Genomic DNA, 19,395 nt, shown 5'->3' on the forward strand with positions numbered 1-19,395 from the left:
GTTCATAGGTCGATGCTCAACCACTGAGCCACGCTCGCCAGGCAATGCCAACTACTTTTTAACAGATAAACTGCCACTCTTGGGAAGGGGGTGAATTTGACATAGGCGTCCTGGAATATTTAACAACAGGATCTGGGTGTTGCCAGGGGAATTTGCGCAGAAGTTCCAGGCCTGACAGTGCTCCTGGCAGCTTCCTTGTTTCCCTGATGGCTATGGATTGAAGGATTTCAGTGCCTCACTGCCAAGACAACTGCTTGTCTTTTGCCTTCCTTGATGATGCATCTCCCTTTTCCCAGAGAGATAAGTACAGCAAGGAGGTAAGAGGAGTGATGAGGAAAACTAGAAGGCACAATGGATTGATATATGGCACATCGCCAAACTGTGAGCAATTTGTATGACCTTTAGCAACTTTCTTCCCCAACATGAGCCTTCATTTCCTCATTTATAACATGAGTAGGTGAGACTAGATGTTAGTTCTCTTACAGCTGCCATTCTTGAGTCCTGGTGTAGTAAGGGGACGTTGTTAAGTAAGGCTGAAGCTATCAGAAATTTCTGTTTCATTTGTCTTGACCTTGTTAAATCAGTTGTCACTGGCCCTTGCTTTCCTTCTGGCAGCACAAGCACCATTGTTTTTGAGCATTTGTTGTGTATCAAATAATGAACTAAGAATGTTATGTACATTATCTAATTTCATTTTCACTATAACTTACTAGGTATGTACTATACTTATACCCATTTTGGGGATGTTGAAAACTGGAGCAAAAAGAGATGAAATGATTTATCCAAAATTTTCCACCTAATTAATGGCAGAACCAGGATTTAAGCCCATGTTTAGCCTCAATGTTTAAGTTCATATCCACAACACTGTAAAACATTGTCTGGGAGAGTTGGGAAGGGAAAGGGGGCACAGGCACTGACTCTAGGTCCTGGTCCCTTTCTGAGGTTAAGGAGGCAGGATGGATGGTAACCAAATTGTTCTCTCTATGCTACATAGGGGATCCCACTAAAGCTTGTGACTCCTAAAAATGCCATAGCTATCAGACTCAGGCCTGAGGAATCCTCAGCTGAACACTGGGGCCTCACTTGCAGTGTCAACTGGGAGTTCCCTACCTACCCTCAGGCTTCTTTTGATTAGTAGCCTTATGCCTATATTGTTCACTTCCTTTATTCTAGTGCTTTGGCTAGTCCCTAGAACTTGTTCAGTTTCCCTGTGGTTCAGGGTGTGACTCTTTTTTCTTTTTTCCCCTCTAGGGCTACATCTCCCAAGAAGATCTCATGTCCCCACTGAAGCCCCTGGCCCGGCCTTCTGCAGTGCCACACTCCGTGTATTTGACAAGCTGAGTTGGACACTCCATGTAGTAGAGTGTCAGTTTGTCAAATACCCCAAGTGCGGCACATGCTTAGCAGCTCCAAGCCAGGACAGTTGGGATCCAACAAATAGACTATCAACTGGATAAAAGAACACATGGCAAACTCCAATTAAGCTCTCATAAGTTATTTTAAGTAACTTTAAGAGAATATAAGCATTGTAGTTGAGGTTACCAGTGGGAAAGTCAGACAGCTCTGGGAGCCATAGCCCTGGGTGATGTCTACATACAACGTGGGAGCCTGAGGGGGGCATGGTAGTCTTCAAAATGTATCCAGAGCCCAGGAATGAAAGTGCTACTTGAGTCATTACTATTTTTCCTTCACTTTCCCCGTTCTACAATCTCCCAGTAAGGATACCAGAAGTCTCACACAACTGTCATGGCAGTGCTTAGAAACCCATTTTTCTGACACTCAGCTTTGGCTCTAAGTGCATTTTGACCTTACCTATCTCTCTCCTTTACTTCATGTCTTTTCTCCTTCTGAGAACATCATCTCCATTTCTTTCTGCTTACTCAATTTTTTCCCACATTTCTTGGCCCAGGCAAAGTCCAGTCTCTCCAGGGACTTTTGAAATTCAAACTATACTTTTTCCTTCTTTATTCTCAATAACTTCTTGCCTGGGTCCTTGCATGTACTCCTTTATCCCCTACTGCCCAACAACACTGCTTGAATTGTTAATGAACTTTTCCATAAGATATTTTTGAATTCCACACTAGGTTGTGTGCTTCTAAAGGACAAGACTGTGTTTTCTTTATTGTTGTCTTTCGATTCCATCCCTACCTCACAGAACTCTGGTTACAGAAAATACTCAATAAATGTTTACTGATTGATTGACTTTCAAGTAGTTCATTAGCTTTTGGTCTTTGGGACACAAGCCAACCAGGCATTTTGTAAAGAAAAAATTAAAGTGTGGTCACCACAATGCTATAAGGCATGCAAGGTATAGCCAACATGAATGGTTTTTCTTCCTGATAAATTAGGTCAAGGGTTGCAAGGGGAGGTCAAAACAAGTAGGTTCAGAGGACAAATATGTTTTAGAATTATTTGGTAACACAAAGTTATACAGGTGCTTTATTGCTGGATATTATAGAACCTTTAATATTCTAATATTACATTGGAAAGTTCTAAGAGGGAGCTATAGAATGAAGCATTTCCCATACCTATCTGATTGTGATTTTTTTCCCCCCTGTGGGCCATCTCCTGGGTCTACTATGCTATGGAACAAAATTTGGGAAGCTGCCTTTGAGGAACTTCATGCCTTCCCTCTCTTCTGGAGATCTCCTCTTTTTATGCCTTTACTTCCCCCTGACCAGCCACCAACCTAAGACAGATCTTATGTTATCATCTTATTTTTGTTTAGCTTTATCCTGCAGCTTTGGGGTAGCCTTATACTTAAGACAGTTTCACTGGCTTGTCTTGTATGAAAAAAAAAAAAAAAAAAGATCAGTTTGGGAACATAGATGATCTCCAGAAGTTTCTCTGCTTCAATGAATATATTCTCCTAGCAGTTCACAGGCCTGAATCTGGTCCCTGTTCTACCACCGACTTGATGTGTTTGACTTTAGACAAGTCACTCTTTCTTTTGGGGCTTCATTTTTTCATCTGTATTATGGAAACATTAGAATCAACAGTCTCTAAATTCTCTAAGACAAGAGACTCTGAGATATCCCTAATGACCCATAGCTTCTCTGGAAGATGTAGTCCTTGGATTTAGGGCTCCTTTACCAAGGGACATGCAACTAAAATTCTCCTCTCAACCTCAGTAATTCCTTTCTCTGAACTAAAGATAATAGGAATAAATAATGGCTGTTTTCAAAGGCTGTGGGATCTGGACACAGAGATGTTTCATGAAGGAAGCTGAGGTTTCCACTGGGTGGGGGCCCTGTTTCAGAAGATTGTAAGCATGATGGGGAAGAAAAAGATTCTCCTTTCATGAGCTGTGTGAAGCTGATATCTGGGGATGAGGGAAGTGCTGAGGTTTTTACCATAGACTTGGCAGGTTAGTGGTGGCGAAGTGAAGGACTCCTCATTGTTCACTTTTGTGTGCTATTTTGACTTCCATACTCATCCTAAAGGAGAGCAGCTCCTGGTGAAACCTGAGTTGACCTTGAGGTTGCATTGGAAACAAAAGTGGAAACATGTCAGCTTCTATAAAGACTGAAGAAGTTGATTTAACATGAATTACATGAGGGAGGGAAAGTAGTATTGACCTGTCCCAGAACAAGTCCTCACAGAAGAGCAGAAGAGACTGATTTAAATATGCATGTGTGCACAAGCACTCTCTCTCTCTCTCTCTGTCTCTCTCTCTCTCTTTCTCTCTTATTCCCCATCCTTATTTGAAGAGAAATACTTCTTTGCTCTGAACCGCACTCCACATTGTAAGAAGGGACCAGAGATGACCCATGATGAAAACAACCATTCCAAAATTTTTAGGATTCCAGGAGGTGGAAATCTTTGAGGGTGATGCATCCATGCTTTGGAAAGAAGGACAACCCTTTATCTCTGCATCCACAGTCTCCAGAGAGAGAATAAAGGCTTTTTTCATCTTTTTAATTGACCTTGGAAGAGTTATCCAGGTGGAGCTGGCAGGATGATTGGGAAAGGAATAATGGAAGGCAGTTGAATACTATTTTACCAAAGAATCATTGTATTCTAGCTGGGCTCACCTCTGAAGTGAGATAAGGGTGGCATGGGTGGGAAGAAAACAAAAACAAAAAACAAAGGTGCTATTTATATACCCAGGGCCCCAGTTGCAGGGGTCCTGCCCCAGCAGTCCAGGGGTCTCCAAGGGTGTGGATGGCGTTGGAGAAGAATGACTGAAGGATACAGAGACAGTGTTCAGAGCATCAGGACAATCATCTTCTCTATTTCCTTGTTACAACTGTATTTATACTATTTGATTTTATTGCTGGTTAAACAACATGACAACATGCTTTGTTCCGGTTTCTGTTTTGGCCTTTCACAGTTAATGAATATACCTTCTTAGCTCACCTTTGCTAAAGAATTTACATCTGTTTAGGTATGTTAATTTTTAGTCTTACCTATTGTTTGTTTCTATAGGCTATTCTACAGGTTAATATCTAGTTTGTTATTTATATCCTGAAGTTACTATTTTATTGCTCTACCACATAGCTAAAAGGAGAATAATTAAGTCAGCTTTTCTTCCATAAAGGTTGTGCAAGTCCTAAGTTAGGGTTATGTAGCTTGCACGTGATTGTTTTTAGCTATGGTGATTGACCGCCTGTCTGGGACCTAGCCTTAGTCTCTCCGTTTACATTCCCTGCAGCAGTCCGTCCTCATTGTAATATTCTGTTTATGATAAGGGTTCAGGTATAGATTGAAATAATCTCTTTTTTAGACTGTTCTTTCCTTGTGGGGATCCCCAGAGTTTTCCATTAATATAAACATCTCCCAGTAATACATTCCCTAGTGGGAACTCACTGGTCAACTCCCTGTGGATTGCCGGTGAATCAGCAAGGGCCCAGACCCAGACCTTTTCCCTGGTGGGGAACTACCTGTGGTAGTGGGCCTAACAAGTCCTAAACTTTCTGCTGACAGTCTGAGTTCCTCATAAGCGGCACATGATTTTCCTGTACTCTTTGGGGCTTTTACTGAATCATTGTCTTTTCCAGTTGTATCCGACTCCCCTGCTAGGGAAAAGTTTCCAGCTAGGGCAATGCCATTTTCTGGTGAAGTGACTCAGGTAAGGACACAGAGCTTTAGAAAGGGGAACAAGCATGGGAAGAAGGATATGCCATACACCAAGTCCCATGGAGCATTGGCTGTGCAAATGTCTCCTCCTTGAAGGACTGTGTCAAGCAGCAAGAATGGAACAGCTTCCGGCACCCAGTCATCTCAACTAATCTCACTTTAATCACTCTCAGTAGGTCCTTGATAGAAGATCAGTACAATCAAGGTTGCTATTATGATTATATATTTATTGAGCACCAAAAGAATATCAGAGCACTAGACTCATAGTGTAAGAGCAGAAATGAACACTAGCCCGTCATATGACAATCTCAAAAACAATCTGGCCTTGGAAAAAGTGATTCTGGACATAACTTGTCCCCTGAGCTGGCAGAGTTGAGCTTCCCTCTGGTCTTATGGTGACAAGAGGCCAAAGTTAATTGGCGTCTTAGTGCTATGGGAAGTTCCCCCTAGTGCTTGGAGAGAAGCAGCAGAAGCCCCAGGCAAGGATATGAGGAGGGTTCAGGGCTCAACCCAGAAGCAGGCTTGCTTGTGTGCACATGGCAACTTCTTAGGCAAAGCCAATCACACTTAGAGATCCCAATGTTGGCAGATAATACATGTTGGGCTATCCGGGAAGAGAAGGGGACCATGCAGAAAGCAGGGGCTAAAAGGAAATTATGTCAGCAAACTAGTAGGGCAGTTTTAGCAGACACTCTTGTCCTCGATGGTCAGGAGCTCATGATCCAGGGAAACTATGTGCACCAGCGGAGGGTAGTCACCATTTATCTGGGCCATGATATGGTACTCCTGGTCCAGGCTGGGTTCATTAGAGTAGTCATTTCCTGAAGTCCGGGTAGCTGGCTCTTCACTGCAACAGCCATTTTTGAAGATGGTCACCCTCATGGTTTCACCAGAGTTGCTGGTCTCCCTGGCATGTACCCTGTGGCCCAAAAGCCCATCACCCATAAGAAGGGACTTGAGGCTGGAACCCTGGTTTCTAACCCTTCTGCCCCAATCTTTGTCAACTGACCCTCAGGCTGTAACCCAGAGATTCTGAGAACAGAGGGCTGGTGGACCTGAATTATCCTGTGTTTTTGGTGGGCTAAAACAGAACATCAGGAGGTGTTCTGAAGAGGAAAAAAATCTGACCCTGAAGACCTTTGGGCTTAGGATTGTGTCTGTGCCAAACACTATTTCCTCCATGCCAGTAATCAACAGAATTGAGGGCAGGGAAAGAGTTAGAAGATAGAAGAGGAGAGACTATCTTACCTGGCCACTTCATAGATGTGCTCTAGAAAAGAAAGGGAAATCAGGTCAGAGGTTTCCATGGGGAGTGGACAAGAGCCAAGCATAGAACTTCATTATCAGTCAAAAGGTGAAGGAAGAGGAGACATAGAGGGAGATCTCAATAAATTCAACTTTCCAGCAACCAGGAGGTAATGGGAAGGTGAGTTGAAACACAGGAATGTAGATTTCTCAGGGAAAGGAAGAGGAAACACAGTTGGTAACTGTCCTCTTTGGCATACTCTGATTCAGGCCATTGGGCTAGAGCAGTTGCTTAGTGTGATGGGGAGAGGGATACTGGAACCGAATCCACTTCCCACCCAGAAATCTTGCTGTAGATCCAAAGGGAGGCCTTTTGGGAAACTTGGCAGTCAGGCCAGAGCCTAGACAGAAGGGCCTGAATTAGTCTGATGTCAGGAACCATGGCCTAAGTCATTGCTAAATGCACTAATCCCCACCCTGAGCCCAGGAAAGGTCCTGAAATAGGTCACCATTACCCCCTAGGAGAAACATCTATATTCCGTGCAGGTTTAAAAGCTCTATAGCCTGGTACAAAAATGAATGTCTCCTGGTACAGTCCTCTAGGTGCTTATAATCTTTTAGGGATTCAACTGAGAATGAATGCATTACATTACAACAAATTAAAAGTGGCATGCTGCAGCAGGCCTTCTCTCTTGTGATAAAGCCTTGTATTCCCTTGTTTTACCTCCTCCATTGGCCTGATAGCTTCCCATACTTCAAGGGTTGTGTCTATTACATTTTTATATGCCCAGCACCTGGCACATGTTAGGCACCAAGTAACTACATGTTGAATCAAATTGATGCCCCAAGATTGTCTCCCTTATGGAGACGTAAAAATCAGGAATTTTGGGAAGGCAATCCAGGAAGGGAAAAAACATAAAGGTGTGGAGTGTACAGCCTATTTACCTGTATAGCCTACTTGACTTCAGTGACCGGAATGAATCTTGGTGTAAGGGAGTGGTGGGAATAGAAAAGATAAGCTAGAGGCACATTGTAGATGGCCTTTAATGAAATGCTACATTTTTACTTCTATTCCCTGGGCTATGAGGAGACCTGGAAGGTTTTTGGGAGAGAAACAGTCTAATATGGTTAAAGTTTTTAACCAGTCTCATTGAAACTATGATGAATGTTTTACTTTTAGTACTCCTGGGATTTGTGGCCACTTGAGATATCTCCACTTCCAAGTTTAATCTCATGGGTCATAGCCGTGTCAACTGGTAAAGACCAAAACTGATACTTAAGATAGAGAAAAAGGAGATACTCAAGGCTCCCTTCTCTTCTTTGATTGGAGAAACCCATGTGGAAACCAGGCTATTTGGGATTTGGAGCTGCTACAGTGGAATAAACACACTAATGGTAGGTAAAACAGCTAGTGCAGCTGGTTTTAGGTGTAGCTAGATTTTACTTAGAAATTAACATCTAAATTCTCTTTTTCCTTCTTTGTTGGCTCACAGTTGTAAAACTTCCCTGACAAATGTACCTTAATCATGCCATTCATTTGCTTTAAAAAAATGTACTCTTTTATTTCCTTTGCAAGGCCTAGAGGAGAAAGTCCAAATTCCTTAACCTATCATTTGAAGCCTTCTATATCAGGAATTAACTTTCCTTTTTCGCTCTATTTTATCATTGCTCAGCTACATACATTTTCTTCATTGATAACCCCACTAACAGTTATATTTTAAGTCTTTACACCTTTACTCATATAGTTCTTCCTTTCTGGAATAATACTCCTTTCCAAGTTGTTTACATTCTCCAAGGCCTGGTCGTAGTTCCGCCTTCCTTTGAAAGTCATTTCTAATTATTCTAGCCCTGTCTCTCTTCCCCTCTATACCCCTTTAGTATCTATTGTATTGAACTCCAGGCTTTGACTCTTTAGCCTTTATTGTTATGTATCATTATTGATAAACTCCATGCTTCTGTACTAAATCCCCTAAAGAAATTGTAAGCAAGTGGAGGCCAAAAATTGTAATTTCTCTTTCTTTTGTTTCTTCATTAGAAAACTTATTACAGAGATAGCTGTACTAATCTAGGCACCAAGGATATGTAAATTAATTTTCATAAGTTGTGCTGTTATTGTTGGCTTGCATGTCTGACTTTTTTTTTATCTGACTTTATTTACATCTACCCTCACTTCTAAACTTGGCTGGGAACTCTTTGAGGTGCCTAACACAGTGCCAGGTACAGAGTTCATGCTCAACTATACTACCAAAATGAATGAATGGCCAAGAGTCACCCAGTCATACTCATCACTCACCTTGCTTGGACGTCTTCTGGTAGAGCATGATATAAGCCATGAAGGCCACCATACAGCACAGAAAGATGATGAGAGTTATGGTAAAGATGGGCAGGCCCTTTCCTAGAAGGCAAAATAAGACGAAGTGGTATCTGGTTAAAAATTTGTCCAGAAACAGAGATCCAAATGATCAGCCCAGACTAGTCCACACCTCTTTATTTTCCATTTTCCATCTTCTACTAAATTTCTTAGCTAGTCAGAAGACAAACAAAATCCCAGGCACATAACAAAGACTTTAGAGAGTCTAGAGACCCCATGTATAAACAATTTCTTCCAAACCCACTGGTTGATGGCTTGATGGGCCTGAGCATATGACTAGTTTTCTATGCTTTCCATGGGGCCAAAACAAGAGGTTTTTACTTTCTCTTAAAGAGGATAAAGTGGTACTCTTACTTACCAGCCTCACAAAAATGCTACCTTATTGAGATTCTTATTAATTACTTCTAACCACAAAATTCTTTCCTTCACACTCTCTGGGCAAGTACTCAGGTTTCTTTTCCCTCAAAACATATTTCCACTGAATCCCCTAGGTTACCTATTCCAATCATGTTTACAAGCTAAAGGAAACAACTAGATTGGGTTTCCAGTCCTGGATCTGTTACTTATTTGCTATATTGTTGTGATGGGCAGAATATTGGTCCTCCAAAGATGTTCACATCCAAATCCCCAGAGCTGGCATGTTAGTTTACATTGTAAGGAGGGGTTAAAGTTGCAGATTGACTTAAGGTTGCTAATTAGCTGCCATGAAGATGAAAATATTATCTTGAATTATCTGGGTGGATTCAATGTAATCACAAGGGTTTTGTAAAAGTGAAAGAGGAAAAGAGAAGAGGAAGTAAGAGTCAGAGAGATTTAAGTATGCAACATTGTTGTTTTTGAAAATGGTGTGAGGGGACCAAGAGTCAAGGAATGTGAGCAACCTTTAGAAGATGGACGGGGAAAAGAAACTGATTCTCCCCCTAAGTCTCCAGAAAGAACACAGCACTGCTGAGGCTTTGATTTTAGCCAACTGTATCAAACTTCTGATCTCCATAATTGTAAGATAATGCATTTGTGTTATTTTAAGGTACTAAGTTTGGGGTAATTTTTATAGCAGTCATAGAAAAATAAATACAGTGACTTCAGTCAAATTTTTGACTAGGCCTTAATTTCCCCATAATTTCAATGAAAAGATTGGATGATGTCTAATGTACTGTAGCTACAATATTATGAATCTAGGGAGCAAGATCAAAGGATAAAGAAGAATAGGTAAAGGAATCCTAGTGTCCTTAGAATTTGCTGCTGAAACTGACTTTGTTTTTACAAGACACCAAAATATTCTGTTTTAGAAATCTGATATTTGTTGTCCTCACAGCTCTGGTTGGAGCTGAGAGTCCCAAGCTATAAACTGATGCATGTAAAAGGAAGATTTCTGCTGGGAGTGAGTTAAGTAGTGAAAAACTTGATAGAGGATTTAAGGCACAGACCCAACATCTGAGAATATGTATTCTTCCCAGGGTTATTGTCTCATTTCCCTAAACCAACTCCCCAAGAGATATCTTCTAATCTCCCTTTTCCCATTGGATGTTGCCCTGGGAGAGGCATGGAGTTATGAAAGCTTTCAAGCGAAAAGTGGCAATGCAAAGATGGCACAACAAACAGGTTTGGGCTATGTCTAGAGATATACAAGAAGCTCTACAACCAGGAGCGGAGAAGTACAGGAGTATTAAGAAGTCCATCAATTATAGGCACCCAGAGGATGAGATCAGGAGTAATAGTCATCAAACTATTTAGCACCAATAAATCAAAACAGATGCTTACTATAGAACTAGAGTCTATAGAGGTCCCCTGCAATTCAAATCATCAACAATTTTGTTGAAGATGGACAGAGCAAAGAAACTGATTCTATCCCAAAGTCTCCAGAGTTCTGAGAAATAGAGCAGGGCAGCCCAGATGATAATGGGGAGCTCAGCACTAAGGGTTGCATCAAATTATCAATGAGTATAAAATTATTTTATTATTTTAACAATCAGTTAAGTCATACTAGTGCATAAGAGCTTACTACCAGCTCCAGGTGAAACATGAAAGAGCTTCTCATTGGAATTTGGATCTCTGAGACCATGACTTAAGGATTGTTGAAACTTTGGGGGACTCAAAAGTCAGTTGCAAGCTGCTTGGTGAACCATGGTGAAGAGTTCCAGTAATGAGGCCTTGCCATTACCCTTACCTGGCTCAATGTCTATCTCTAAGAGAGCTGATTGAGATCATGGACCCATTTCTATTCTTGCTTAAAATGTTTGTGAAGTATGGCAACAACGAACCAGCTAAGAACATATCTACCACTTTCTTTAACCAGGCTCTGACTTTGCTCATCCCTGCATATCTATCTCTCCCTCTCCATCCCACCTACCCTCCTCATCTCCAGGGTCTTTGACCATTGTCTGGACCAAAGCAGTGGTTACAGAGTTCAATGCCATAAAACAATGTATATTATGAAAAGTGTCAGTTGCAAAGTTTAGAGCCAAAAAAAAAAAAAAAAAAAAAAAAAGGATAGGAGTTGTGACACTGCTCTTACCTTGTCCAGCATTGGTCTCCCCAAGGTAGTGATTCACTTCAGTGGTCCAGGCCCAGTATGAGTTCACTGTGGGTGTTGCTATGACAACAGGGTATTAGAATCAGAGGGCCTTCTTCCAGCCCTGAGCTGGGATGTGGAGAGCAACTGCAAAGTTGGGGATCCTTCTCTGGACATCTGTACTGAGCTTCCCAGAATTCCTGGCCATATCATTGACCACTAGTACAATGAGGTGAAGTACCCTAGTTTATTACTGTTGGTAATGAGAAGAAGGCTCAAAGAGGAGAGGCAACTTATTCAAAGTCCCACAGCAAGTGAGATTAAGAGCAGAATAGAAGTCTTCAGTTTTCTCTTTTCCCATGGGAATATTTTAACTTCTTTTTGCTTAAGAACTTTTCACAAAGAAGTGTATATATATTCACAGTCCACTTCTTTATAATCCTTAAATCCTTGCTATCTTTCTTTTATTTCCATTAAATTATTACCGTGTTCTCACTGAGGAACCCAGTAACTTCTTATTTGCCCATCTTTTGGCATAGGGCCTTTTCCCTTGGCTTCCATGACACCATTTCAGACCTCTATCAGTGCAAAAGTACCCTAGTAAAACTTACTTTTCAAAGGGAACTGCAAGGTTGTAGGTGCCTCAGTCTTGTTTTTGTGTAGTTTTGAAGAGTCTGCAAAGAAAAAGGAGTTCAGTCAAGGTTCCTGACACCCTTGAGTGAACAGTTGAATGATCTAGAAATATTGGGAAGTGAAGGCCAGTAAGGTATATACTTGGATCTGTCTCAGCACTTCTCTCATGATGGTGGAAAGTTGTGTGTTACCCGTTTACACTTAAAATCATTCTATGGAAGCATTATTAACCCAGGGTTCATAGACACACAAGAAATGTATATCTAGAGTCCATAGTGTCTTTCAACTTGGATGGCAAAAACATATTTTGTTTTTACTAACTTTCAACTAATCTTTTGCAGTTCATTCTTTGTGAAATATCACAAAGAAGGTGGCTTTGTGTGATACCAGTGGAAATGGTAGAGTAATGACCTCTGAATATTCACCTATTCACAAAAACAATAAAACAACAGGCAAATTTTTTATAATCAACTTCTTTTTAAGAATTTGAGAAATTAGCCAACGGTTTGCATAAACCCAGGGAGAATTTATGGAAGAAAAACAACCCAGTCTTTCTTTAAAAAAATATTTATTGTTGAAAGTATTACAAATGTCCCCATTTTTCCCCATTGATACCCTACCTCTTGTCCCTCTCACCCCAGACCTTCACCACACTATTGTCTATGTCCATGGGTTATGCATATATGTATATAAGTTCTTAGGTTAATATCTCCCCACGCACCTACCCATCCCTGACTGCCCTTTGAGATTTGTTACATGCTTCTATGTCTCTGGATCTATTTTATTCATTGATTTATTTTGTTCATTAGATTCCACAAGTGAGTAAGATCATGTGATACTTTTCTTTCTCTGACTAGCTTACTTCACTTAGCACAGTACTCTCCAGTTCCCACCATGCTGTCTCATAAGGGAAGGGATTCTACATTTTTACAGTTTCATAGGATTCCATGGGGTAAATATCCAAGAAGATGCTTGATATGATTTCAGTCTTCTTGAACATGCAGAGACTCGTTTTGTGCCCTAACATGTGGTTTATCTTTGAGAATGTCCCATGTGCACTTGAGAAGAATGTATAATCTGCAGCTTTGGGGTGGAATGACAATTAAATCTATCTCAACTAGTGTGTCATTTAGGGTCACTGCTTCCTTGTTGATTTTTTGCCTGGAAGACCTATCCAGTGAAGTCAGTGGGGTGTTAAGGTCCCCTACTATGACTGTATTGCTGTTGATATCTCCTTTAAAGTTGTCCAGAAGCTTTTGTGGTGTTTTTTTTTTCAGCCTTTGTGAGTCTTTTGTTCTGAGGTGGGTCTCTTGTAGACAGCATATGTTTGGGTCTTGTTTTCTTATCCATTTAGCTATCTTATGTCCCTTTATTGGAATGTTTAATCCATTTATACTTAAGGTTATTATTGATAGGTACTTATTTATTGCAATTTTAATTCTTTATGCCTATGTTTCTCATTCCCTCTAGTTCAACTTTCTGTTACAGCAGTTCCTTTAACATTTCTTACAATGCTTTTTTGATGTTGATAAGCTCCTTTAGCCTTTTTTTTTTTTTTTTTTTGGTCTGGGAGGCTTTCTGTTTCATCATCTATTTTGAATGATAGCCTTGCTGGATAGAATAGTCTTGGTTTCAGATCTATGTTTTGCATTACCTTTAATACTTCATGCCATTCCCTTCTGGCCTGTAGAGTTTCTGATGAGAAATCAGCTGACAGCCTTATGGAAGCTCCTTTGTAGGTAACAGATTGCATTTCTCTAGCTGACTTTAAGATTCCTTGTGTTGAATTTTTGGCATTTTAATTATGATGTGTCTGGGTGTGGGCCTTTTTGGGTTGTTTGTGCTTGGCACTCTGTGCCTCCTGAACTTGTGTGACTTTTTCCTTGACCAGTTAAGGAAGTTTTCTGCCATTATCTCTTCAAACAGGTTCTCTAACCCTTGCTTACTTTCTACATCGTCTGGCTTTCCTATGATGTGAATATTGTTACATTTCATGTTCTCCCAAAACTCCTTTAAACTGTCCTCCTGCTTTTTGTTTGTTGTTTTTTTGTTTTTGTTTTTGTTCTCTGATTGAGTGATTTTTCTACCCTGTCTTCTAATTTGCTGATCTGATACTCAGCTTCCTGTAATCTGCTGTTTATTCCTTCCAATGTCTTTTTTTCATTCTTCCAATGTCTTTTTTTATCATTCTTAATTTCTTTCTTAGTTTGCATTTTCTTCTCATGCTGTTGAACATCCTTACAATCATCATTCTGAACTATATATCTGTTAGATTGCTTATCTCCATCTCATTTAGCTCTTCTTCTGGAGAATTTTCTTGTTCTTTCACTTGGGGTTTTTTTTTTTTTTTGGTCTCCCCATTTTGACTGCCTGTTTGGATTTGTTTCTATGTATTAGGTAGATTTGCTAGAACTCTCAGTCTTTTAGATGGTCTCTGTTGCAGGCCAATATCAGATGCTGTTTGTGACTGGCCTTGAATGCCCTGTTTGAAGCTTTCTACACTCCACAGTTTGTGTTTCCTTCTGCTGGGGCTTGGTGTGTTTGGACAGGGCTAAGGTTTGCTTTTCTAAGCCCTGGGTCCAGAAGCAAATAAGGCTACCTGAGTCTTGTTAAGAACTTGCATGTTTCATTGTATTTTAACTTACCCTATCCTCATTTCCTCTCAACTATCCAGTACTAGCCTTGAAATTAAACCCAATCCTAGGTGCTGGAGTAAGCAGAACAAATTTAAATCCAAAACAACTGTTATTATTTGACTTGTGCTGCAATTTCCTGAAAGACCTGATTCAAAAGGCTTTACTTTATTGGTAATTCAGTGTTAAAATTTTCCCTAGGGAGGTGAAAAATTTGTCCCATAGCTGCTTAAGCAAAGAAGAATAGTTCACAGAAACAAGAACCTAACCAAAAAACTAAAAGGAAAAACTGAGGAATGAGATGTTCATATGGACTTTGAAAAGCTCTGACTCTTTTCTAGGAATATAGAAATGTACACACATGTATAGAGTTGTGTACATACCCAGGAAAGACATAAGAAGGTCATACATTTTTACCTCTGGCTAGCCTTGAGGATATAAAATGCAGGAAATGAAGGCTATGGGACAGTTGTAAACTTCCTAGGTGAGTATTTAAGACATTTTAACAAGCAACAGAGCCCTTAAGTGAAGACTTGGAGATTTATTAGTTTTAGATATTTAAGGAAATATCTATTCAATAATTAGCTGAGGGATTCCAACATGATCATGGATTGAGTGGAAGCTACACTGGCACAGTTCCAGGACCAAACTGGAAACACAACTAAAATATAGAAAATCAACTGAATAATCAACTGTAACTGAAGACTAGCTGGAGAGCACCCTCATAACCAAGGAGGAAAAGTGGAGACTGCATAGAGAATGGTAGGAAGTGCAGAGGTGAGAAAAGGCTGGTTGGGAGCCCACAGGCAGCAGCAGAAGGTCTGGAGGGATATCCAAGTTGTGGGGGGATCTCCACTGAGAACTTTGTGGCCTAAACCTCAAGCTGGGCTTCCCAGCTCACAGGGCCCAAACTGAGAAAGGTTCTCACACAACATCTGGCTGTGAAAAGCAGCAGGGTTTCTGTCAGGGAGAGATGACTGGAAATGCAGACACTCTCTTAAAGAGCCAATGCACAAAGTTTTGTGTGCAGCCACTCACCTTGGGCTCTGGCAGAGGGAGGGCAGTTGGGTTAGATCTGCATGAAGAGTGTCTGAATTTCTGGCTCCGAAGAATAGAGATCAGAGAGCAGCCATCTGGATTCCTGTGTTGTATTCCTCCATATGGCAGATATCTTTCTTAGGCAGACATTTATCGTCCAAACAGTTTTTGCCTGAGGGTGAAACAATTGGCCTGCCCTCCTGGGAAACCTCTTCCCCTACCCTGTAAAGTTTCTACAGCCTTAGGATCATTAAAAAACTTACTAACAGCCGCTGGGTGCTTTGATACTTCCGATTTTCTCTGGACCCAGGGCTTGGAAAAGCAAACTTTGGTGCACATAAATATACCCAGCCCCAGCAGAAGAAACAACAAGCTGTGGAGTGTGGCAGAAAGCTTCAAACAAGGTATTCAAATGATCTGAAACCAAGACTATTCTATCCAGCCAAGCTATCATTCAGAATAGATGGTGAAATAAAGAGCTTCTCAGATAAAAAATGGCTAAAAGAGCTTATCACCATCAAACTAGCATTGCAAGAAATGTTAAAGTGACTGCTGTAATGAGAAGTTGAAACAAAAAGAAAGAGAAACATAGGTAGTTATCTATTACCATTTTATTTCTTTATGCCTATCAATAATAACCTTAAATATACATAGATTAAACATTCCACTCAAAGGACATAGGATAGCTGAATGGATAAGAAAACAAGACCCAAATAGATGCTGTCTACAAGAGACCCCCCAAAAAACTTCTAGGGGACTTTAAAGGAGAGATCAACAGCAATACAGTCATAGTAGGGGACTTTAACACTCCAGTGACTTTACAGGATTGATCTTTAAGAAAAAAAGTCAACAAGGAAACAGTGATTCTAAGTGACACCCTAGAACAGATGGATTAAAGTAACATTTACAGAACATTTCACCCCAAAGCTGCAGAATATTCATTCTCTCAACTGCACGTGGGACATTCTCAAAGATAGATCACATATTAGGACACAAAACAAGTATCTACAAGTTCAAAAAGATTGAAATCATATCAAGCAGCTTCTCAGACATTTACACCATAGAAGCCTATGTAGCTATAAAATGAAAGATTCTTTATCCTTTGAGAGAGCAGGGTGGGACATGGAGAGTATTATGGTAAGCAAAATAAGCTAGTCAGAGAAAGACAAGTATCATATGATCTTACTCACTTGTGGAATCTAATGAACAAAATAAATTGATGAACAAAATAGATCCAGAGACATAGAAGCATGGAACAGACTGGTGAATCTCAGAGGGAAGTCAGGGGTGTGTCAGTATGTGGGGAAATATTAACTTAAGAACTTATATACATATATGCATAACCCATGGACACAGACAACAGTGTGGTGAAGGCCTGGGGGGAGGGTGGCAAATTAATAAAAATCATGAAAGAAACAAACAGCAACTTTTACAACAAGCAGTGTCAACAACATGCCCTGGTAATAGAAATAAATCAGATTTACAGAGTCACCACATTATATTATTTAGAAAGTCCAGTTTTCAACAAAATATGAGATATGTAGTGAAACTAGAAAGTATAAACAGGTAAGAAAAAAATGAATAGAAACTGTCCCTGAGGAAACACAGATATTGGATGTACTAGGAAAATATATTAAAAATAATTTTAAATGTGTTAAAAGAAATAAAGGGAACAATGTCTAGAGAACCGAAAGAATAAGAACAATTCAAACAACTAAGACAATGAGAAAAATTCAAACCAAATAGAGAATATCAATAAAGGGACAGAAATTATAAAACAGGAGACACCTAGAAATACTGGAGTTGAAAAGCACAATAATGGAAAGGAAAAACAATTACTAGTAGGGAGAAAAATGTACTAGAGCAAATTTTAACAGGCAGAAGAAAGAATCAATACACTTGAAGATATGGCAATTGAAATGAGTCACTTCAGAGAATGAAAAAAAATGAATGAAGAGAAATGAACAAAATAAACTGATGAACAAAAGAGGTCCAGAAGCATGGATACATGGAACAAACTGACACATCTCAGAGGTGAGGGGGGTGGGGGATGAGAAAAGGCAAATCACAGAATTTATATACATATATGCATAGGCCATGAACACAGAAAATTGTGTAGTGAACGCCTGGGGTGGAGCAGGGGCTGTGTGGAGGTAAGGGAGGGAAATGAGGGACATCTGTAATACTGTCAACAATAAAAATATATATTAATTAAAAGTAAAATGAGCAACACTTCAGAGATCTGTGGAACATCAAGTATACCAAAATTCAGTAATGAGAGTTCTAGAAATAGAAGATAAAAACGGAAAGACATAATATTTTTTAAAATATCAAAGAAATCAAAATTTTATAAAAACATTTAATTTGCAAATAAAAAAGCTCAATGTACTTTAGGTAGGAACAAAAATCCACACTTAGACACATAGTAAAAAGTCAAAGCCAAGGAGAAAATATGAAAGCAGAATAAGAGAAGCAAGTATTATGTAAAAGAATTCTCAATAAAATTAATTGCTCATTTCAAATTGGAAATAATGGAAGACATGAGGCAGTGGGATAACATATTCAAAGTACTGAAACAAACAAAAAACTATCAATCAAGAATTTTACATTTAGCAAAATTACCCTTTAAAACCAAAGAAGAAATTAAGGCATACTAAGATAAACAATAACTGGGAGAGTTTATTGCCACTAGATCTGACTTATGAAAAATTTTAAAGGAAATTATTAAGGCTGAAATGAAAGGACACTAGATAGTTATTTTATTTTATTTTTATTTATTTATTTTTTAAATATATCTTTATTGATTTCAGAGAGAGGAAAGGAGAAGGAGAGGGAGAGAGAGAAACATCAATGATGAGAGCCACTGATCGAGCCCACAACCCCGCCGGGCATGTGCCCTGACCGGGAATCAAACCCCGATCGCCTGGATCCTCGGTCGACGCTCAAGTGCTGAGCCACCCCCGGCCAGGCACTAAATAGTTATTTTAATCAATGTGAAAAAATAAAGCACCAGTAAAGATAACTGAATAAGTATAAAGAAATTATAAATGTATTTTTGTTTGTAACACCTTTTTTCTATCTGTTTTAAAGCACAACTACATGAAGAAATGATTACAAATCCATGTTGAGGTAATTATAATGTATAAAAATGTAATTTGTTACAATAATAGCATAAAAAGAGGAAGAATAAAGCTATATATAAACAAAAATTTATATGTGATTGAAATTAAATTGGTATAATACAAATCAGACCAAAGTAAGTTAAGAATTAGTGGTAGTCCTAGGGTAACCACCAAGACAATAACTAAAAATATATGGTAGGAGAAACAAAAAAGAAATTACAAAGTACACTAGAAAATATCTATTTAACACCAAAGACAGCATTAAAGAAAAAATACAGGAATAATAAAGACAAGATATAAAAAATAACTAATTTCAAACATAAATCTTATCAGGAATTACATTAAATGTAGACAGATTAAATGTTTAAATTTAAAAGTAAAGATTGGAAAAATAAATGAGAGAACATAATCCAATTACATTCCATGTATATTTAGGATTTAAAAACACAAATGGTTTGAAAATAAAGAATGGGAGATTAAAGATGGTGGCAGACTGAATGGAAGCTACACTGACACTCTCCCCAGATCAAACGGGAGTTACAACTAAAATATAGAAAAAACATCCTGAATAATCAACTGCAACTGAAGATGAGCTGGAGAGCACCCTTATAACCAAGGAGGAAAAGTGGAGACTGGTACGAAGTGCGGAGGCATGAGAGGGCTGGCTGGGCTCCCACATGCAGCAGCTGAAGGTCCAGAGGGACATTTCATCTGTGGGGTTTCCCATTGAGGATTCAGTGGCCTAAATCCCAGGCTGGGCTT

At 39.5% G+C, this 19,395-nt stretch overlaps 1 protein-coding gene across 3 annotated transcripts in view; it reads right to left on the minus strand.

The window, feature by feature from the left end:
* VSIG4 (V-set and immunoglobulin domain containing 4) overlaps positions 1-19,395 on the minus strand; it is a 54,719-nt gene that overhangs the window by 4,896 nt on the left and 30,428 nt on the right. The window contains exons 4-8 of one of the 3 annotated variants that reach the window (XM_016210185.2): positions 11,819-11,881; positions 11,211-11,288; positions 8,618-8,719; positions 6,328-6,349; positions 5,338-5,926 (exon numbers count right to left, since the gene is read on the minus strand). In XM_016210185.2, coding sequence (XP_016065671.2) covers positions 5,761-5,926; positions 6,328-6,349; positions 8,618-8,719; positions 11,211-11,288; positions 11,819-11,881 — 431 coding nt within the window. In that variant the 3' untranslated portion in view covers positions 5,338-5,760. Of the gene's footprint in view, positions 1-5,337; positions 5,927-6,327; positions 6,350-8,617; positions 8,720-11,210; positions 11,289-11,818; positions 11,882-19,395 lie in introns of those variants that run through there. The other 2 variants (XM_087813663.1, XM_087813664.1) reach the window with 2 other exon arrangements.

The sequence above is a fragment of the Miniopterus natalensis genome, chromosome X (genome assembly GCF_054644295.1).
Source record: "Miniopterus natalensis isolate mMinNat1 chromosome X, mMinNat1.hap1, whole genome shotgun sequence".
Classification (NCBI taxonomy): Eukaryota; Metazoa; Chordata; class Mammalia; order Chiroptera; family Miniopteridae; genus Miniopterus; species Miniopterus natalensis.